Genomic DNA, 20,328 nt, shown 5'->3' on the forward strand with positions numbered 1-20,328 from the left:
GAAGGAAAGATAGTAAGAAAGATAGTAAGAAAGTAGTCATTTCACAAAGGGAAAACAGAAATTGGTATGATGGAAGATCTTGCATTTATTCTAGCTTTAGTAATTTTTGAGATTAGTGAGAAAATAATTTAGGTTTGAATGGCAAAGACAAAGTATACTAAAGATAAGGAAGCCACTGATTTATCTTTGACATAGACCATGCCCTTCTGTCTTTAATAATTACATAACAGAATATTAAAACTTGTGATGTATCAGTTTGTTAGACTGGCATGTGTTTTAACTAAGTAGACAGGAAGGCAACTGATAAGAAACTGAGATAATCTGTTCTAAATTAAAAGGTGTATCTGGGAAGTTAAGTAAAGACAATACAATGTAATGCTATGATGATATAAATACAAATAAAGTAATATTAAGATCACAGGAGCAGAAAGTTTACTGTAGGATTATGCACATCATTTATGGTTGACTAATGATCAACAAGTTGGCTAGAGATATTAACTAATGTCCATAGACTATGTTAATTTTAGTATAAAAACTAGCTGTCAACTAAAATATCACAACAGCATATTTATGCTGCCATTGTTTAACACTTTAACCTACTCTGTGTCATTATTTGCCTAATAATACAAAACAGACTAGCACTTTTCTGTTAACACAATTAGAAAAGAAATTCTTGTTCTCCAAAATGTATTCCTTGAAAGTACCACATCCTGTTTTCTTCCTTTCTGTAGATCTAATCTATTCTGATGAAAATGCAACAATTCACTACCTTTCAGTAAGAAAGTGCAAACGAACCCATTAAGTTAACTCATACATACCTGAAATATTTCATTGATATCCACTGGGAGAGCAAGGCCAATGTAATCATCAAAGCTACCGTATGTAGCATTAGAAACCATAGAACAAACAGAGGAGGAACGCTGAAGTGTGTTTTGGTTAATAGGACTTAATAGATCTTCTTTGTCTAATGAAGCATAACTTAAAGCTTTCATGAACCTGTAACATTAAAATAATAAATCACAATCTCGGTAAATCTGTCATTCCTGCACATTACATATAAGAAGGACTACTGTCACAAAGACTATTCTTGTCTTCCCATTGTAGAATCCAGAGCTTGTTACTCTGTTAAGTTATAGCTATAGGTGTATTTCATTATTTCTGTCTCACGTTGTACCGCATGGTCTGACAGTTCCTATAGTAAAAATTTGTGATCTTCTCTTTGGAAGCCCTGGGACACAGACTCAAAAGACAGGTAGATTAAATTTCTGCTTAAGAGGCTGCCAACCTTGTAAAAGTACAAGTTTTTTCCAACTTAATGGTCTTTGAAAATTTACAGCCCAGACAGAATCAGAAAAGATTTAGGCTTTAAAACTGCTAAATGACGATTTTAACTGTAACAATGCACAGAATGCACCTTTATTCACAAATTCAGACCTGAACAGGCACATTCCTGCAAATGCAAAGCTTGGGCAAGCTAAGTACCAGAGATACAAGCAAGGAACATTTTTTTCCTGTACTCTAAAGGTGATCCAGTGTGTGACTCCTAAATGCGGAGGAAAAATTTGGTAAATTTAAGATTAAAAAAGCAACTTGAAGATGCACAGTGAGCAGTGTTGACTGTGACAACCAACCTGAGGAACAAAAAAAGAAATAGGTTGGGAAAATAACACAGAACAAAAGAGGTTGGAGAATCACAGAATCATCTAGGTTGGAAGAGACCTCCAAGATCACCTAGTCCAACCTCTGACCTAACACTAACAAGTCCTCCACTAAACCATATCACTAAGCTCTACATCTAAACGTCTTTTAAAGACCTCTGGGGATGGTGACTCCACCACTTCCCTGGGCAGCCCGTTCCAATGCCTAACAACCCTCCCAGTAAAGAAGTTCTTCCTAATATCCAACCTAAAACACCCCTGGCACAACTTTAGCCCGTTCCCCCTCATCCTGTCACCAGGCATGTGGGAGAACAGACCAACCCCCATCTCGCTACAGCCTCCTTTAAGGTACCTGTAGAGAGCAATAAGGTCGCCCCTGAGCCTCCTCTTCTCCAGGCTGAACAAGCCCAGCTCCCTCAGCCGCTCCTCGTAGGACTTGTTCTCCAGACCCCTTCACCAGCTTCGTCACCCTTCTCTGGACTCGCTCGAGTACCTCCATATCCATCTTGTAGCGAGGGGCCCAAAACTGAACACAGTACTCGAGGTGTGGCCTCACCAAAGCCGAGTACAGGGGGACAATCTAGCCCTGCTGGTCACACTGCTTCTTATACAAGCCAGGATGCTGTTGGCCTTCTTGGCCACCTGAGCACACTGCTGGCTCATATTCAGCCGACTATCCACCAATACTCCCAGGTCCTTCTCTGCATGGCAGCTTTCCAACCACTCATCTCCCAGCCTGTAGCTCTGCTTGAGGTTATTGCGCCCCAGGTGCAGGACCCGGCACTTGGCCTTGTTGAACTTCATGCAGTTGACCTCAGCCCATCGGTGCAGCCTATCCAGATCCTCCTGCAGAGCCTTTCTACCCTCAAGCAGATGGACACATGCACCTAACTTGGTGTCATCTGCAAACTTACTGAGGGTGCACTCGATCCCCTCATCCAAATCATCGATAAAGATATTATAGAGAACTGGCCCCAGTACTGAGCCCTGGGGGACTCCACTAGTGACTGGCCTCCAACTGAATTTAACTCCATTCACCACGACTCTTTGGGCCTAGCTACCCAGCCAGTTTCTAACCCAACGAAGTGTATACCATTCTAAGCCACGAGCAGCCAGTTTCTTGAGGAGAATGCTGTGGGAAACAGTGTCAAAATCCTTACTGAAGTCAAGGTAGACCACATCCACAGCCTTTCCCTCATCCACCCAGCGCGTCACTTTGTCATAGAAGGAGATCAGGTTCATCAAGCAGGACCTGCGTTTCATAAACCCATGCTGACTGGGCCTGATCGCCTAGTTGCCCTGCAAGTGCCGCGTGATGACACTCAAGACAATCTGGTCCATGTGCTTCCCTGGCACTGAAGTCAAACTGACAGGCCTATAGTTCCCCGGGTCTGCCCTCTGGCCCTTCTTGTAGATGGGCGTCACGTTTGCTAGCCGCCAGTCAACTGGGACCTCCCCCGATAGCCAGGACTGATGATAAATGATGGACAGTGGCTTGGCCAGGTCCTCTGCCAGTTCTCTCAGTACCCTTGGGTGGATCCCATCCGACCTCCTTGACTTCCGTACATTTAAGTGCTGTATCAGGTTGACAACCATTTCCTCAAGGATTATGAGGGCCGCATCCTGCTCCCCTTCCACCAGCTCAGGGTACTGGGTATCCAGAGAACAACTGGTCTTGCCACTAAAGACTGAGGAAAGGAAAACATTAAGCACCTCAGCCTTTTCCTCATCTCTTGTCACTAAGTTTCCCCCTGCATCCAGTAAAGGATGGAGGTTCTCCTTAGCCCTCCTTTTCGTGTTTATAAAAAACATTTTTTGTTATCTTTAACAGCAGTGGCCAGATTGAGCTCCGGATGAGCTTTGGCCTTTCTAATTTTGTCCCTGCACAGCCTTACAACATCATTACAGTCCTCCTAAGTGGCCTGCCCTCTTTTCCAAAGTTCATAAACCCTCTTTTCTCCTAAGCTCTAGCCACAGCTGTCTATTCAGCCAGGCCAGTCTTCTTCTGCGCTGGCTTGTCTTTGGGTACATGGGGACAGACTGCTCCTGAGCCTTTAAGATTTCCTTCTTGAAGAATGCCCAGCCTTCCTGGACTCCTCTGCCCTTCAGAACCGCCTCCTAAGGGACTCTGTCAACCAGTGTTCTGAACAATTCAAAGTCTGCCCTCCAGAAATCAAAGGTAGCAGTTTTACTGATCCTCCTCCTGACTTCGCCAAGAATAGAGAACTCTACCATTTTGTGGTCACTCTGCCCAAGAAAGCCCCCAACCACCACATCTCCCACCAGTCCTTCTCTGTGAATAGAAGGTCTAGCGGGGCACCTCCCTGGGTAGGCTCACTAACCAGATGCATCAGGAAGCTATCTTCCACACTCTCCAGAAACCTCCTAGACTGCTTCCTCTGAGCTGTATTGTATTTCCAGGATATGTCTGGGAAGTTGAAGTCCCCCATGAGAACAAGTGCTGGTGATTGCACGACTTCTGTCAGCTGCTTGTAGAATGCCAAGCCCTGCCCGTCAGCCAATTGCTCATCCATCATATGTTTTTGTTTAGCTATATGCTGGACATTTTGTCCAGTAGGATAGAATCATGGAATATCCCAAGTTGGAAGTGACCCTTAATGATCATCGAGTCCAACTCCAGGCTCCACAAAGGTCTACCCAAAAATTCAGACCATATGACTAAGTGCACAGTCCAAACACTTCTTAATATCAGACAGGCTTGGTGCCATGACTACGTCCCTGGGAAGCCTGTTCCAGTGTGCGACCACCCTCTCAGTGAAGAACCTCTTCACGATATCCAGCCTGAACCTCCCCTGTTGCAGCTTGACACCATTCCCGTGGATCCTATCACTGGTGACTAAAGAGAACAGATCAGCACTTTCCCCTTCACTCCCACTCTTGAGGAAGTTGTAGACCGCAATGAGGTCTCCCCTCAGCCTCCTCTTCTCAAGGCTGAACAGGCCAAGTGACCTCAGCCACTCCTCATACATCTTCCCCTCTAGGCCCATTCACCATCTTAGTAGCCCTTCTCTGGATAGAATTCAACTTCTAAACACACTGTAAGAAGTTATGTGGTCAATTCCAACACGTCAACAACAGTAACAGTAATACCCATGCAACACCAATGTCATGAGTTTTCCTAGTATCAAACAATATTATCACAATATACAAAATGTATGAATCATAGAATCATAAATGACAGATGCAGAAATGAAAATAGAAACACAATTTTAAGATCAGTGACTTAGTGCCTGTAACATCAAAAAAAAAAAAAAAAAAAAAAAGACTCAAGAATGAAGAAAGAAGCCTAAGACAGTTTCGTGACATGTTCTTCCATGGTTGGAAAACACCAAGGAATAGAATTTTGAACGAGTGTTAAATTATACTGTATTGTGGTTTAACCCAGCAGATATCTAAACACCACACAGCCCCTGGCTCATTCACCGTGCTCCCCTCCCCTCCAACAGTGGGATGGGGTAGAAAACTCAAAAGAAAAATGCAAGAACTTATGGACTAAGATAAAGACAGTTTAATAAGAAAGGAACAAATTAAAGAAAAAAAAAAAAAAGCATAAACAAAGAACATGATGCACAATGCAATTTCTCACCACCAGCTGACTGATATCTAGCCAGACCCTGAACTGGAAGTGACTGGAAGGCCCCTGGCAACATACCCCATCTGCAGCTATCAGGCCAGGTGCTGAGTAAAGTGCCCCGTGGTCAAAAGCCACAAAATTTCTGCATTGGCACCAGCCTCTGAGCCACGTGTTTATCAGGTGGGCTTTCCATATCCTTTCTGTACCCCTCCCTGCCACTGTAGGGATGGAAGAAAACATCACCTGTACTCCCGCTCCATCTACTAATCGTCCCAGTCCTCTAAAGTCCTGTTTGATAGCCTTCAGGCTTCTCTCAGCAATTTCATTGCCACCAGCCTGGACTACTAATAGAGAATAGCAATCAGAGGGGTGAACCAGGTTAGGAAGGTTTCTGGCAATGTCCCTGACCCTGGCCCCAGGGAGGCAGCAGACTTCCCTACGGGTAGGGTCAGGCCGACAAATAGGGCCCTCTGTTCCCCTGAGAAGGGATTCACCTACAACAATCACCCTCCTTTCTTTCTTGGTGGAGGCAGTCCTAAGGCACGGAGTTGACTTCCTCGCCCTAGGCATCCTCCTGGATGGACTTTTGACCTCATCTTCACCCACCAGTCTCTTAAGCTCCAAGGTCTCAAACCTGTTGTGTAAGGGCACCTGGGAAGGCAAGGCTGGTAGGGGGGGGGTTGCCTGTGATGCCAAGCGGGGACCTGTTTCTATTCCTCTTTATCTCCTAGGTCCCCTCCCTCTGTCCAACAGCAACAGGGCAGAGGGTCTACCATTGTTTGGGGTGTCTCACCCCAGCGCCTTTCCTTCAGGCCTAGCAGGGAGTTGCTCCACCAGTCTATCTCCTGCTCACACTCCCTGATGGTCCTTAATCTCTCCACCTCCTCCTCGAGCTCTGCCACCAGGCTGACCAGGTCATCCAACTTCTCACACCTCACACACACAGTCTCTCTGCCACCCTCAGATGGCTCAGGCACTCCGTGCATCCAGAGACCTGAACTGCCACACTTTTGAGCAGGCACTCTGTCTGGGTCACCACAGACTTTCTAGAAAGAGCTTTCTGCCTAGCGCAGACCATGGCAGTCTAGCTATAGGTAGACAGCCGGTAGACGAGCTGTTCTGAGTGGGGAATGATGCTCCGCCATCTCCGAAATCGCCCTGCCCGTGCGAACTGCCGCGCCACGCCCTGACTGCCCGTCCTAATCGCTGTGCTCCCTAGGGGCTGCCTTTGAATGTCAGGGGAGGGGGCGCTGCTGGCTCCGCCTACGCCTCGTCAGCCTCCCTCACGAGGGCTACCGGGTCCTGGCAGCTCCCTCAGCTGCCTCGAGTGGCCTTGATGCCGGAAAAAAAAAGCCCTGCCCGTCTCGATCCCCTGCTCCGCTGCAGAACGCGTCTGCCCCAGAGCCGATCGCCCCGGCGAGGCGAGAACATATCTTCAATGCTGATCAGAGTCAGCTGATCAGATCAATCTGCTGATCAGATGCAAATCTCATTTGGCCACCTCTCATTTTAGTTCTCATTGAAGATAAAAGCCTATGAAAACTTTATACTAAACAAGCTAAACTAGATTGTCTATGCAGTGAATAAAGCATCCTATTCAAAGATGACCAGATAAGTGCTAATATAACATGACAGACTTCTCCATCATTTTCATCATTATTCCTCAAATTTCTTTTAAAAGGAAAAAAAACACACCTAGAAAGTCATACTATAGGTTATATTAAAAAATAAAAAAATAAAATTGAATAAGAAGACAAACGTGCTAAAAGTGCTAACTATGCATGGCAAAATTCTTGTGGTTTAACCCAGCAGGCAACTAAATGCCACACAGCTGTTTGCTCACTCCACCTACAACTGGTATGGGGGAGAAATTTGAAAGAAAATTGCAAGAACTCATGGACCGAGACAAGGACAATTTAACAAGAAAGGGGAAAAAAAGGACAAGGAAAACAGCAAACAACAACAACAAAAAGAATAAACAAAGCAAGTGATTAATAAACAACGCAATTGCTCAATACCTGATAATGCCCAACCAGACAACAAGCAACAGATGTCCCCCCAGCCAATTCCCCACTGTTTTTATTGTTTAGCACAGTACATATGAATGGGATATCCCTTTGGCCATTTTGGGTCAGCTGTCCTGGTTCTGTCCCCGCAAAGCTCCTTGTGCACCCCCAGCCTCCTTGCTGGCAGGGCAGCATAAGAAGCTGAAACATCCTTGGCTTGGTGTAAGCACTGCTCTGCAACAATTAAAACATCAGCGTGTTTTCAGCACTCTTCTCATCCTAAGCCAAAACATAGCATTCTACCAGCTACTAGGAAGAAAATTAACTCTCTCCTAACTGAAACCAAGACAATGTTGCTCTTAATCAGTAGGAAAACGAGCGATAACAAACAGGTACTATATACACACAACTGGCTATGTGGAATGCAATTCAGGGACAAGGCACTTGCTGTTCCATGCACTCAGGAAGTGACTAATGTACTGGTGATTCCTCCCCTTTCTCTCATGTGAGAAAGGACGTTTAGGTAAAAAACAGAGATAGAAAATGTCTTTTCCCTTTCAATAGCAATATGAAAATCCAAACCATTAGTTAAAAGCTGATCTGAAAGGAAAAGTTTGAGAAGTAGGAAAGCTATTAAGAGAAAGTTTTTGAGCATTGACTGTAGCTGTTGGAACAATGTCAATGTCATGAGCTAGATATCTTAGTTAACTATCAAATTAGTTTCCAGACCATCTAATATTACTCAAAAATAAAGGAGGTGACCATGCAATCTAAAAATAAACCCAAGGAGTGAAATCTTTGCTCTGCTGTAGCTAGAAGCCAAATGCACATTCATAACAGTGGTACCAGTATCTCACCACTGGCCTCGATGCCACAGTGAACTTGAGTATAGTATACTGGCAAGACATGGTGTCCCTAAAACTTCTCCAAGTAACATAAAGAAAATGGTCTTCTGAAATACAGCTCTGACTGCACCAGCAATTTTCTGTGATTGCAACTTCAGCAACATTAGTCACGTAACTATGTTTAAATAATAGAAGAGTTAAACAGGAAGCAAATACAATAGAAGGAAACATACTCTTTTGTCACTGACAGTATTAAAGGGGCTAAGTACAGCAATGTAAGCTGGGCTTCTCTTACAGCACTTAAGAATTTCAGACTTCTCATTAGCATATTATTCTACTAATATCAGTACCTCTTTAAGTGAAGTTATCTAGTACCCTGCAACAACTGTCACTTTTAGATGAATTTGGAAAAAATATTAGAACAATATTTTTCTTATTTAATTGCTCTTCTAGCTTTGAAGAAAGAAATGAGCACAAAATAATCTCTTACTGGCTTAGGGTTAGCCGAGAATCCAGGCTGCCAGACTTCATGGTAATAGTGTCAGTAAACAGCAGGTCCTTTACTGGAGATTCTAGGGCTTCTGAGTGAGACAGTGAAGGATGCATCCTCTGCTGTTGTAAGCGTTTTAGTGTAGCATAACCAAAGGCATCTCGAGAACTTGTGTAGCTAAAGTTATAGTCAGCAAGACTTTTTATTGTAGCAAGAGAAGGAGCTTTAAGAGACTGGGCTCTTCGAGGAAGTGTATGAGAAGACCCTGGCAGTACCAGGGACACAGAGTTTGATTTTGAGAGAGACAGGTGGTTAGACTGTGGTGTTGAACAGTGACTTGGTTTAACTGTTTTTGTGCTTACTACAGTACTCAAACTTCCACAGTCACTGTTTACATTTGTAGTGTCCACACCTATAATCTCCCTTGAAGGGCTAGAGCTCATTGAGCTTATGCCACTTGTCGTGGTATCTGTATTAAAACTTAAGCTACGACTCTTAAAATGTGCTTGTGTAGTACCATCTCCTATTAGCCTTTCTCTGCTTGTACTTTCCTGGTGAATTTCATTTCCAAGACCTTTTGGCAGCTTCAAATCATTTTCTCCAATACTAGGGGTACTATTGGTATCTTCCATGTGCTTACTTCCAACAAAAGAAGTTTCTAATCGTAAAGTCTGCATTTTAGGAACTCTGAAAACAGGGTTGAATTCTTCCCCAGCAGAAAAATCTATGTTACTGGAAGGTCCTGTTACAGTACGATTTCGTCTCAGGCTTGGTTTACTGTCAGATGATGTCAGCTTTCCTCCTTTTAGATCACTGCTGCTCCTGTGTTTTTTATTAGGTAGAGTAAGAGAGTTTAGAATGCGATTTTTCACAAGTCTGCTAGAAGAAAAAAAAGGAAAGGGACTGCGGTCTTTGTCCTTTGAAGGCCCAGGTCTGTCATAAAATATTTGTTCTGTTTCTTCAGTAATATCTAGGAAGAATGTACTAGTGGAAGTGCTACCAAAACGGTCATTCTCCATGATGAACATACCTGAAATTATACAAGACTTTTGTCAATGAAAAAGAACGTTTCTTCAAAGCGTATCAACTAAGTCATGAAAAAGCAAGCTGTTCAATAAAAGCCAAAATTGTAGAGTATATGGTTTATTGTAACTTTCAATGCAATATTTTTTTCTTCACAACTTAGTACAGTAAATTAAGTAACTTCAGGAATACCTGAGTTGAAGGTTTCCTTGCTTCAAAAGAAAAGCCACACTATCGTATTTCACAGAATCACAGAATCACAGAATTTCTAGGTTGGAAGAGACCTCAAGATCATCGAGTCCAACCTCTGACCTAACGCTAACAGTCCCCACTAAACCATATCCCTAAGCTCTACATCTAAACGTCTTTTAAAGACTTCCAGGGATGGTGACTCCACCACTTCCCTGGGCAGCCTGTTCCAATGTCTAACAACCCTTTCGGTAAAGAAGTTCTTCCTAACAGCCAACCTAAAACTCCCCTGGCGCAACTTAAGCCCATTCCCCTTCATCCTGTCACCAGGCACGTGGGAGAACAGACCAACCCCCACCTCGCTACAGCCTCCTTTAAGGTATCTGTAGAGAGCAATAAGGTCGCCCCTGAGCCTCCTCTTCTCCAGGCTGAACAAGCCCAGCTCCCTCAGCCGCTCCTCGTAGGACTTGTTCTCCAGGCCCCTCACCAGCTTCGTCGCCCTTCTCTGCACCCGCTCAAGCACCTCGATGTCCTTCTTGTAGCGAGGGGCCCAAAACTGAACACAGTACTCGAGGTGCGGCCTCACCAGAGCTGAGTACAGGGGGACGATCACCTCCCTAGCCCTGCTGGTCACACTGTTTCTTATACAAGCCAGGATGCCGTTGGCCTTCTTGGCCACCTGAGCACACTGCTGGCTCATATTCAGCCGACTATCCACCAATACTCCCAGGTCCTTCTCTGCCTGGCAGCTTTCCAACCGCTCATCTCCCAGCCTGTAGCTCTGCTTGGGGTTATTGCATCCCAGGTGGAGGACCCAGCACTTGGCCTTGTTAAACTTCATGCAGTTGACCTCAGCCCATCAGTGCAGGCTATCCAGATCCTCCTGCAGTGCAAATTTGTAGCTATTTCATTTGCACTAAATTTCAGTGCAAATATGTAGCTATTAGGATTGCAGCTGATATACTCCTTTAATGATAGCTAAATATGGTATATTTCTGGATTCAAATTCCAAATATAAATAACTAACACTAAATATAGCAATACTGTATGTATATTTATATATTTTTTTCTAGATATTCCTTTGAGGACAAGCAAGTAAATAATGTATACCTAAGTATGGAATTTTTTGTAGGGCATTACAGTAAATTGCCATGACTTGACGTAAAAGCTAATAACTTACCCTGATGTTAAAACGTCTTACTTCTACACCAAATGTAAATCTAAGACATTTTCTTCACTCTCACTTGTCTACATCTTTCTGAATATATAACTGTCCCCCTGCCTGCAGTCTTCTTTCTTGCTAATATCACCTTTAAAACACTTGCCTGAACCTCATCCTGACAAAAGCTTGATAACAAAACAAAAAGCTGTTTTATTTTCCGTCTTGAATTGTTTTTAAAACTTACTTGAAGGCATGGATTCACTTTCACTGTTATGCCTAGAACTGGTGGACTCAGAGTTCAAGCTAAGAGTGCTGGGTATAGAAGAAAGTTCATTGCAGAGCCGATCCATGTCATCAGGGACCACTGGCCAAGGCTGTCTGTAACTGTGTCTCACTGCATCCCAGTGGTGATGCTTCAAAATGTCACATCCTTGTTTAGTTTTGGCTATTAGACCAAGCACGTAGACACAGGTTCTGTATTTAATGTATATATAGAAAAAAAGAGCAATAATAGCATCTAATTTAACTAAACTTATTTCTTATTTGAAAGGAAACAGTTACAAAACAATTCATCAAAAACATCACAAAACTGCCACGGAACTTTTTATTCCTGATTTTTATTTGTAAATCAATGGAAACTTAAGAAATACACTAAAATAACTGAAATACACTAAAAGATATCTACTATTCAAAAATAAAACCAAATTATTACAAAAATCCCGATACATAAAGTAAAACATTAATATAGTAGTACTATTAGGCAAAAGACAATCTATTTATGCTCTCTTAAAGATTCAAAAAAATTACTGAATAAAAATGATGAAATATTAAGTTGATTCCAACAGAGATACATGCTACATATGTTTTAATTGCTTTTTAAAAGAGGCAAAGAGTAATATATATTTTTCCATAGGTTTCATTTGCTTACTGCTTGTACTTTTAAGCTTCCTATAAAATTCTGAGAATCCTCTCAAAATCTGTCATCAATAATCCTTAATAATTAATTTCCAAATAAGTGGCAAAACTATATCCATGTGAATAAAGCAAGGGTATCAAAAATCCTACTGGAACTAACATCTTAAAATTTTGTTTAAAAATCGAATACACATACCCTCTAACGGAGAGAACCTCACAATGTTGGGCAAGTGCCGTTATATCAGGAATTACATTCTCCTCTTGAAGCAAGTTAAGACCCCAATTTGATGATCCAATATTGCCCTGGAATAAAATAGTTTGTCAAATAAGTTTTGATTTTGATGTGATCCGCAGCACCATCAATGTAAAACCTTCAACACTGTTTTTTGTCCGTGGTACAGTTTCCAGCCACATCCTGTCAAAGGTATTAGAAAATTGAGCAGTTTCTCTCTCCTTTTTGGTATTTCCTAGATGTGCAAATCCAGTGAAGGACTTGGGACACTAAGTATATTACCTAAAACTGGTCACAATTAACTACTATGTATTCCTCACATTTACCAATTCTACTACAGTCACCAGTATTAATTTAGTTTACTTATTTTGCATTTCTCTTACACAGGCATTTTATTACTTACCTATATCTTCCAGTAATAGTCACCTTGAACAAATGTTCCAGAACAAACTTTGGGGAGGACAGAAAAGAGGCAAATAAAAAGTTAAGGTGGCAAAGCAGCTTTAGAAGCTTAGCTTGGATAGACACAAACACTAGGTTTTCCCCATTTTATCCCCAGTACCAGTGATGTCATGACCATATATTCACAAGCGTCAACAGTGGCAGCAAACTTTCCCTCAGAAAGGCTGAATTTTGGAATGCCATAGTAAATGTATTACATAGCAAGTTGTAATTACTGGTTCCGTACTAACACTGTTTCTTACATGTGGCAATGTTCGTTTTATTTGTAAAAAATAAATAAAAATAAAAAATAGACAAAGTGATGATGAAAAAGCTCAAAATAAATATAGATGCAGAGAACACTTCATCTGATATTTCAGTTAGTTCGGAACATTTCACACATTTTATGAGAAAATAGCTAAACGATAGTTTTAAAGGATTTTGCTTAGTTATTTCAGAATCAAAAGTTGTAACGGAACTTGAACAGCTGCAAAAGCATTGTAAATCTATTACTAACCAATGCCCAAAGGGCTGCTTTCAGCTGCTTAATTCCTTCCCACTTATCCAGCATTGGGGAACGAACAGTATAACTCAGATCTGTAACAATACTCTGAAGAAGAAAAACAGAAGGAAAAAAAAAAACAGTTGAAAATGATAAGGAAACCTCAGTGAAACAGGTTCTCTTGATTTTTTAACAAATGTAAAGCACTAATTTAAATTACACACCCTAAAATAAATAGTGGTAGTTTTGGCATAATAAGCATGAATTAACAGCAACAGTAATGCGGGTAGAAAATTTTACTGTAAACACTGAATGTATAAGGTTAATTGAGATTTTATAAAAGTAACAGATTCATCAGGTTAACACTGCAATATATAAGCTTTCTCTTGTATTTTTCAACTATTAAATAAAATTCAATACATTATCTTGCAAACTCACATTAAAAGTCAATTTATTTAAGCAATGATGAACTGGCTTAGAGTTTGTTTTCTCAAATTTTCAAGATATTAGAAAAAATATTTTATTCCCTCATCTCCATGTTTTTATATGCATAAAAGGATAGGCACAATTTTTAGTCATCAATATACAATTCACTCAGACTAAAAAGCTATTTCTACTGCAGAGTTGCTTTCCATTCTATTTTTTTTTCTAGCCATTTTAAGAAAGATAGTGCAAGGTATTTCTGATATTTCAGTGTCAGGAAGGAATCTTAGATGAAACTGGATGGAAAGACTGTCTTTGGAAAGACACAGATTTTTGGCCCCATAACACTTGAGACTTTCATAATCTAGTTATTTTGCAGTGACTGTTTAAATGACATTTCTTAAAATATTTTCCTTTAAAACAGGTTACAATAGTCTTTAATATCTTTCAAGTTATAAATTGTTATTATCCTCACCTGAGACTCCAATAAATGGCAGCCTGTTTTATGGTGCACCAGTTGGCCATAAAGGTGAACTGGCAAGTAGACATGTGGTCTCTGTAATCTGGTAGAAAAAAAAATCATATGCTTTCCCAGCAATTCAGAAACTTTATTTTAAAATAAATTACACTGTAGTGTAATGCAATGAGTTACTCTTGAGTTTTTTCAGATGAAGAAGATTTTTGTGGAGTGTTCACCTTTGGTTGCTTCGACGAACGTAGTTATCACCATCAACAGGTTTGCGATATGTTGTAAGTGCTTCATTAAGTTTTTCTTCAATCAACTCAACATACTTTAAGTTATATTCCTAAAAGAAGATAGACAAAGGTTGACACAATAACATTTAGGTGGTTTATGTTTTTATAGTATGATACTTTATAAGGAAGGACCAATTGAAGTGCTTCTTAACCAAGGCTGAATTTCTTTATGATCTGAACATGGGGCTCACCAAAATTACTGCACTTCATACATATAAGTTTGCAGAAATTCAACAACTGATTCCATAATTATTTCATAGCATTTCATTAAAAAGGAAGGAAAGAAGGAAATATTTCACATCTGACTTTAATCTGAAAAATCTGAATAGTCCAACATACATTTCAGTATTCCTGGAGAAGGGACGGCTTATAAATTAGTCAAAAAAATGCCTAATGGCCCACAGGATTGAGAGTATTACAAAATGATTAACTACTACCTCAGGAAAATAAGCACCAACAATCAATTACAAAAACAAACAAACAAACAAACAAACCCACAAAATAACGTATGAACGTATGAAGATTTATTTTACTCTGACAACAATGGTTTTCTCTTAATGCGTCTTGTGTTCCTATCTACTTCCTAACAGCATAGGCTAATTCTATCTTCATGAGATCTGGATTTAACTTCAATTAGCTATAGTTGACATGTCTTGAAAAGTAGTATTCCTTTCCACACTTCTCTAGACAAGATCTTATGACAACCTATTTTGGAAATTCAGTAAGTCACTGTACTCCTAAAATATTTGCTGGAATATCAAAATTATACAAAAGGCCTGGGTAAATCAAAAGCACACGTACAGAGGAGCTATGAAACTGTAACTCCTTGTTAAACTTTTCCAGCAAATTCCTAAGTCACTGTAGGAATATTTTGGCATGAGCAATACACATATGTGAATGTGCAATATTTTAAATTATCTTTGACCTTCTAAAACCTGTATATTCACATCCTTCCTCCTCCTAATTTCAAGCAAACACACACTTTTTATTCTTAGTATTACCTTTTGCCACTTTTCCATTTGTTTTGTTACATAACCTCTTTCATTTAGATACGAAAACCCTTTTGGAACGGACAGAAACCTGTAAAATAACACCAGTTAGTCAGTATCCCACTTAAATCACATAATTTGAATAAAAGCCAAAAACTTATTGTTTCCATGGTGGAAAGTCAAACAGCATATTCAACATTTACCTTAGGAGTAGAAGCAAACCCCTGTCTCCAAGGTGAGAAAGAACTGGTTTCATTTGGATAAGGGCATGAAGATTGGCCTAAAATAATTAAAAATACATAAGTAATATCTGAGCACTATAACACTCTGTAAACTATAACAATTACAACAATCTGCCAGCAATGATGTAACAAGTTTTTCACACAAAGAAGTATCAAACAGCACTAGCCTCATCCTAATATTATCCACTTTTTGTACCTTCTGTCATTAAATACATATTCCTATACAAAGCATAATGATCAAAATAGCTGAATTAGTCTGAATTAATATTTAAAAGTAAGCATAATCCAAACATCTACATTTTCTTGTCATTAACAGTGCAGCTTTTTCAGCATAGGGTCTACAAAGTATTATGAAGTCCATGAAGGACAATCAAGAAAGCAAACCATCAGTAGCTTCTTGCTACTGTTTTACTTTGTTACTGGAGGAGGCTGTGGAACACTTTACAGAGTAGCATACCACAAATAGACTGAAAAGGAAAAGGATGCTCACCTTGTCTTCACATGCCTCATCTAGAATATCAAGTGCTTCAGAAGAAATAGTTCTATTTTTATCATGTAACTGGGTCACCAGTAACTCAATCCCCCAGTTGCTGAAGAACTCTACATTTGCTCTCAGTAATACTCGTAAGTGTTTTGTTGCATACAACCTGCAGCTCTGCAAAAAGCAAGTTGTTTTTTTTTTAATGGAAGAAAAAAAGATAAAGTAATTGATGATTTATCATGTTTGAAAATACATTTTCAATTACCATATTTTATAGCAAGTAACTGAGATGCCCATCTTATGTGTTAAAACTGCAGTCTATTAGAGAACTATATCTTATCAAACAGGAAATTTAAATCTGAGATTACTACTAACCTGGTTGCAGCCAGTCTCCTTGGAAACCCTTTATCAATTACTTATTCACTGTGATAACACCGCACAGTCCAGGGTATGTAAAAGAAATACCTTGTGAACAGCCAGTGCAATTGCATATACTTTCATGTACATTATGCTTTGAAAAAAATACTTCAATAAGCAAACCCTGAGAACCTCTTTTGGACAAAGTGTTGTCCAAAAGTATCTGATCTTCAAAGCTTCTCAGAAAACCCTCAATGTCCATTGAACCTAATGAGGTTCAACAAGTGCACGGTGCTGCACCTGGGTCAGGGCAATCCCAGCCAGGAGTACAGACTGGGAGAAGAACTCATGGAGAGCAGCCCTGCAGAGAAGGACTTAGGTGTTCTGTTGGACGAAAAGCTCAACATGAGCCAGCAGTGCGTGCTTGCAGCCCAGAAGGCCAACCGCATCCTGGGCTGCATCAAAAGAGGAGTGTCTAGCAGGTCGAGGGAGGTGATTGTCCCTCTCTACTCAGCCCTTGTGAGGCCCCACTTAGAGTACTGCGTCCAGGTCTGGAGCCCTGTGCTGGGTCTGTCTGGGATAGAATTGCTTTCCCTGAAGCAGCCCACACAGTGCTGTACTCTGCACTCGTAGCTGGAACAGCACTGGTATCACTCCAGTGTTGTGTTTATTGCTGCATAGTACTGGCACAGCATCAGGACTCCCTCCAAGCCCCCAAGAGCCAGCAGGTTGCGGGTGGGCAAGTGATGGGGAGGGGACATCACCAGGGCAGCTGACCTAAACCAACCAAAGGGATATTCCATAACAAATGATGTCACACTCAGCAATAAAAGGGGGGCTCTCATGGGGGAGGGGGCTGTCCTCTTGAACAACTGTTATATGTTTTGAGGTCCTGCTTCCCAGGACATGGCCGAACATCGCTCGTTGATGGGAAGTAGAGAATAACTTTTTTTTTTCCTTTCCCTCTCTGCTTACACGTGGCCTTGTTGTTGTTGTTTTTTCTTTTTTTTTTTTTTTTTTTTTTCTTTTTCCCATTCCCTTTCCCTTTAATTAAATCATCCTGATCTCAAACCTTGAGCTCTTTGTGTCGTATTTTCTCCCCCCTCCTCAAAGAGGAGGGGGGAGTGAGAGAGCGGCCGTGGTGGAACTTGGCTGCCCACCTAAGTAAAATCACCACAAGCCCCCAGCACAAGAAGGATGTTTATCTGTTAGAGCGAGTCCAGAGGAGGGCCACAAAAATGATCAAGGGGCTGGAGCACGTCTTCTGTGATGAAAGGCTGAGAGAGTTGGGGCTGTTCAGCCTGGTGAAGAGAAGGCTCCAGGGAGACCTGCTTGCAGCTTTTCAATACTTAAAGGGGTCTTATAAAATAGATGGAAGAGGACTCCATCCATTATCAGGTAGATAATGATAGGACAAGGGGGAATGGTCTTAAACTAAAATAAGATAGATTTGGACTAGACATTGGGAGGAAATTCTTCACTGTAAGGGTAGTGAGGCACTGCAACATGTTGCCCAGAAAGGTTGTGGATGCTCCATCCCTGGAGGTGTTCAAGACCAGGTTGGACAAGTCCATGGGCAACTTGATCTAGTGGGTGGCATCCCTGCCTATGGCAGGGGGGTTGGATTTATATTGCTTCACTCATGTTTTTGTTGTATATAATCATCCAAAAATGTTACTCACCTTCTAATGCTAAGCTGACTACTGAAATGATTTCCTTGTTCAGAGACACTCATTACAAAATGGCTACCAAATGGCTTCACGGCTCTGGGTAGCTGTTAAAGGTATATGAGGGCAACAAAACTGGTAAAAGTGTTGGAAGGCGTGTCCTGTGAGGAGAGGCTAAGGACAGTTGGGTTGTCTAGTCTGGAGAAAAGAAGGATAAGAGAGAACCTTGTTGCTCTCTACAACTCCCTGAGAAGGGGAAGCACAGAGGACTGTTGATATCATCCAACTGTGAGCGAGATAGCTTGTTGTATTCATATGATCGATTTGATAGTAGAAATGTCTGTTGTGTTCTCCTTGTGTTGTAGATCTGTTGCTAGATTCCCCACTGTACTAGCAAATGAGTAATTTGAAGCAAAGCTTCTGGGAAACACCTGGCTGCTCTGCTAAGCACTACAAAGATGGTTTTCCTTAAACTTTTCTGGCTCTAGAAACAAGAGTTTTTCCCTGCAGAAGGAAGACAATGTTAGAAAAGTTGCTCTAACTACAGTTTTTCATACGTGTGTAGAATAAAATGTTTTTGATGCACATTCTAACTGGGCAGCCTCATTATGTCATTGCTACAGAAGTGTTAAAATGGGACATGGTAGCATTTCTGCAGAGTACACGTTACTCTGTTCCAAGTTACTACCCACAATATCAGGCAACCAAATAGAAATAAATGTTCATTTTCAGTGGCATGCCAGAGACTGACTGGGTGATCTTGTGTCTTTCCTGTCCATATAGCGAGCATAGTTTTTGTAGAGGATTACCTTGGGTGTGTAACCATCTGCACTTTTAAAATTAAAACTTAGAAGCATGTTTTTAGTCATTTTGGAAAGTTATAGTTGCTGCTTTGCTCTTCAGAGAATAGAGGTTGAACATTCTGGAGAGCTCTGACTGCTTACTTCTGATCTTTCTTGTAAGTGTGGATATGCTACAGGTCCAAGAGTGTTGTGAGCCAGGGAAATTCCTACCCTTAACCCGCAACAGGCCAAGGAGTAGAAATTGGCCAAACTGTATTTTCAGAGAAACCAAATTATGAAGATGTTATTTTGTTATAGTATGAACTATTTGTAGCATTGCATGGGGTTGTTATGGCCAAAGTGCAGGGCCCAGCACTTAGCCATGTTGAACCTCATCCCACTGGTTTCTGCCCATCGACCCAACCTGTCCAGGTCCCTCAACACTTCCCCCCAACTTGGTGTCTGCAAACGTATTGAGGGTGCACTCAATTCCCTCATCCAAATCATCAATAAAAATATTAAAGAGGATGGGCCTTTTCCCCAACAGCCTTTCTCTCCTCCACCAGGTGGGTTACCTGGTCATAGAAGATGTGGTTGGTCAGGCAGGACCCGCCTTTCATAAACACATGCTGGCTGGGCCTCATCCCCTGCTTGTCCTGCACACGTTGTGTGATTGCACTCAAGATAATTTCTTCCATCACCTTTCCTGGCACCAAGGTCAGGCTGACAGGCCTGCAATTCCCTGGGTCCTCCTTACAACCCTTCTTATAGATGGGCATCACATTAGCAAGTCTCCAGTCATCTGGGACCTCTCCTAATGACCACGACCACTGATAGATGATGGAAAGCAGCCCAGCAATCACATTTGCCAGCTCCCTCAGCACCCTCGGCTCTTGGGTGTATTCCATCTGGCCCTGTGGACTTGTGACAGTCCAGGTGGAGCAGCAGGTCTCTGTTTCCACCTGAATCGGGGGGGGGGGCAGGTGTCTTCTGCTCCCTGTCCCAGACTTCCAGGTTGGGAGGCTGAGTACCTCGAGAATAAGTGGTGTGACTAGTAAAGACAGATGTTATGAAGGCATTGAGAACCTCAGTCTTTTCCTTATCCTTAGTAGTCACATTCCCCCCTGCGTCCAGTAAAGGATGGAGACTCTCCTTCTCTTACCGTTAATGTATTCATAAAAACATTTTTGGTTATCCTTTACCACTGTGGCCAGGCTGAGCTCATGCCTTTCTGATTTACTCCATGTATGCTGTCAACTTCCTTGTACTGTCCCTGAGTTGCCTGTCCCTATTTCCAACGGACATAAAGTCTTTTTCTCCCGGACACTCAGCAAAAGTTCCCTGTTCAGCCATGCCAGTCTTCTTCCACGCCGGCTTGTCTTAAGGCACACAGTAACAGTCTGCTCCTGCGCCTTTAAGACTTCCTTCTTCAGGAGTGTTCAGCCTTTCTGGACCCCTCTGCCCTTCAGGACTGACTCCCAAGGGACCCTCCCTACCAGCATCCTGAACAGTTCCAAGTCTGCCCTCCGGAAGTCCAAGGTAGCAGTTTTACATAATTCCCTACTTGGTGCTG

General features: G+C 41.6%; 1 protein-coding gene across 1 annotated transcript in view; it reads right to left on the reverse strand.

Annotated features, from left to right (window-relative positions):
- LOC311220889 (rapamycin-insensitive companion of mTOR-like) overlaps nt 1-20,328 on the reverse strand; it is a 226,998-nt gene that overhangs the window by 23,433 nt on the left and 183,237 nt on the right. Inside the window, exons 23-32 of the mRNA XM_084304520.1 lie at nt 15,959-16,123; nt 15,430-15,506; nt 15,239-15,317; nt 14,178-14,287; nt 13,957-14,044; nt 13,074-13,166; nt 12,080-12,186; nt 11,213-11,442; nt 8,595-9,624; nt 819-996 (exon numbers count right to left, since the gene is read on the reverse strand). Of these exons, the coding sequence (XP_084160646.1) occupies nt 819-996; nt 8,595-9,624; nt 11,213-11,442; nt 12,080-12,186; nt 13,074-13,166; nt 13,957-14,044; nt 14,178-14,287; nt 15,239-15,317; nt 15,430-15,506; nt 15,959-16,123 (2,157 nt within the window). The remainder of the gene's footprint in view (nt 1-818; nt 997-8,594; nt 9,625-11,212; nt 11,443-12,079; nt 12,187-13,073; nt 13,167-13,956; nt 14,045-14,177; nt 14,288-15,238; nt 15,318-15,429; nt 15,507-15,958; nt 16,124-20,328) is intronic.

The sequence above is a fragment of the Netta rufina genome (assembly GCF_964035555.1).
Source record: "Netta rufina genome assembly, chromosome: W".
NCBI lineage: Eukaryota > Metazoa > Chordata > Aves > Anseriformes > Anatidae > Netta > Netta rufina.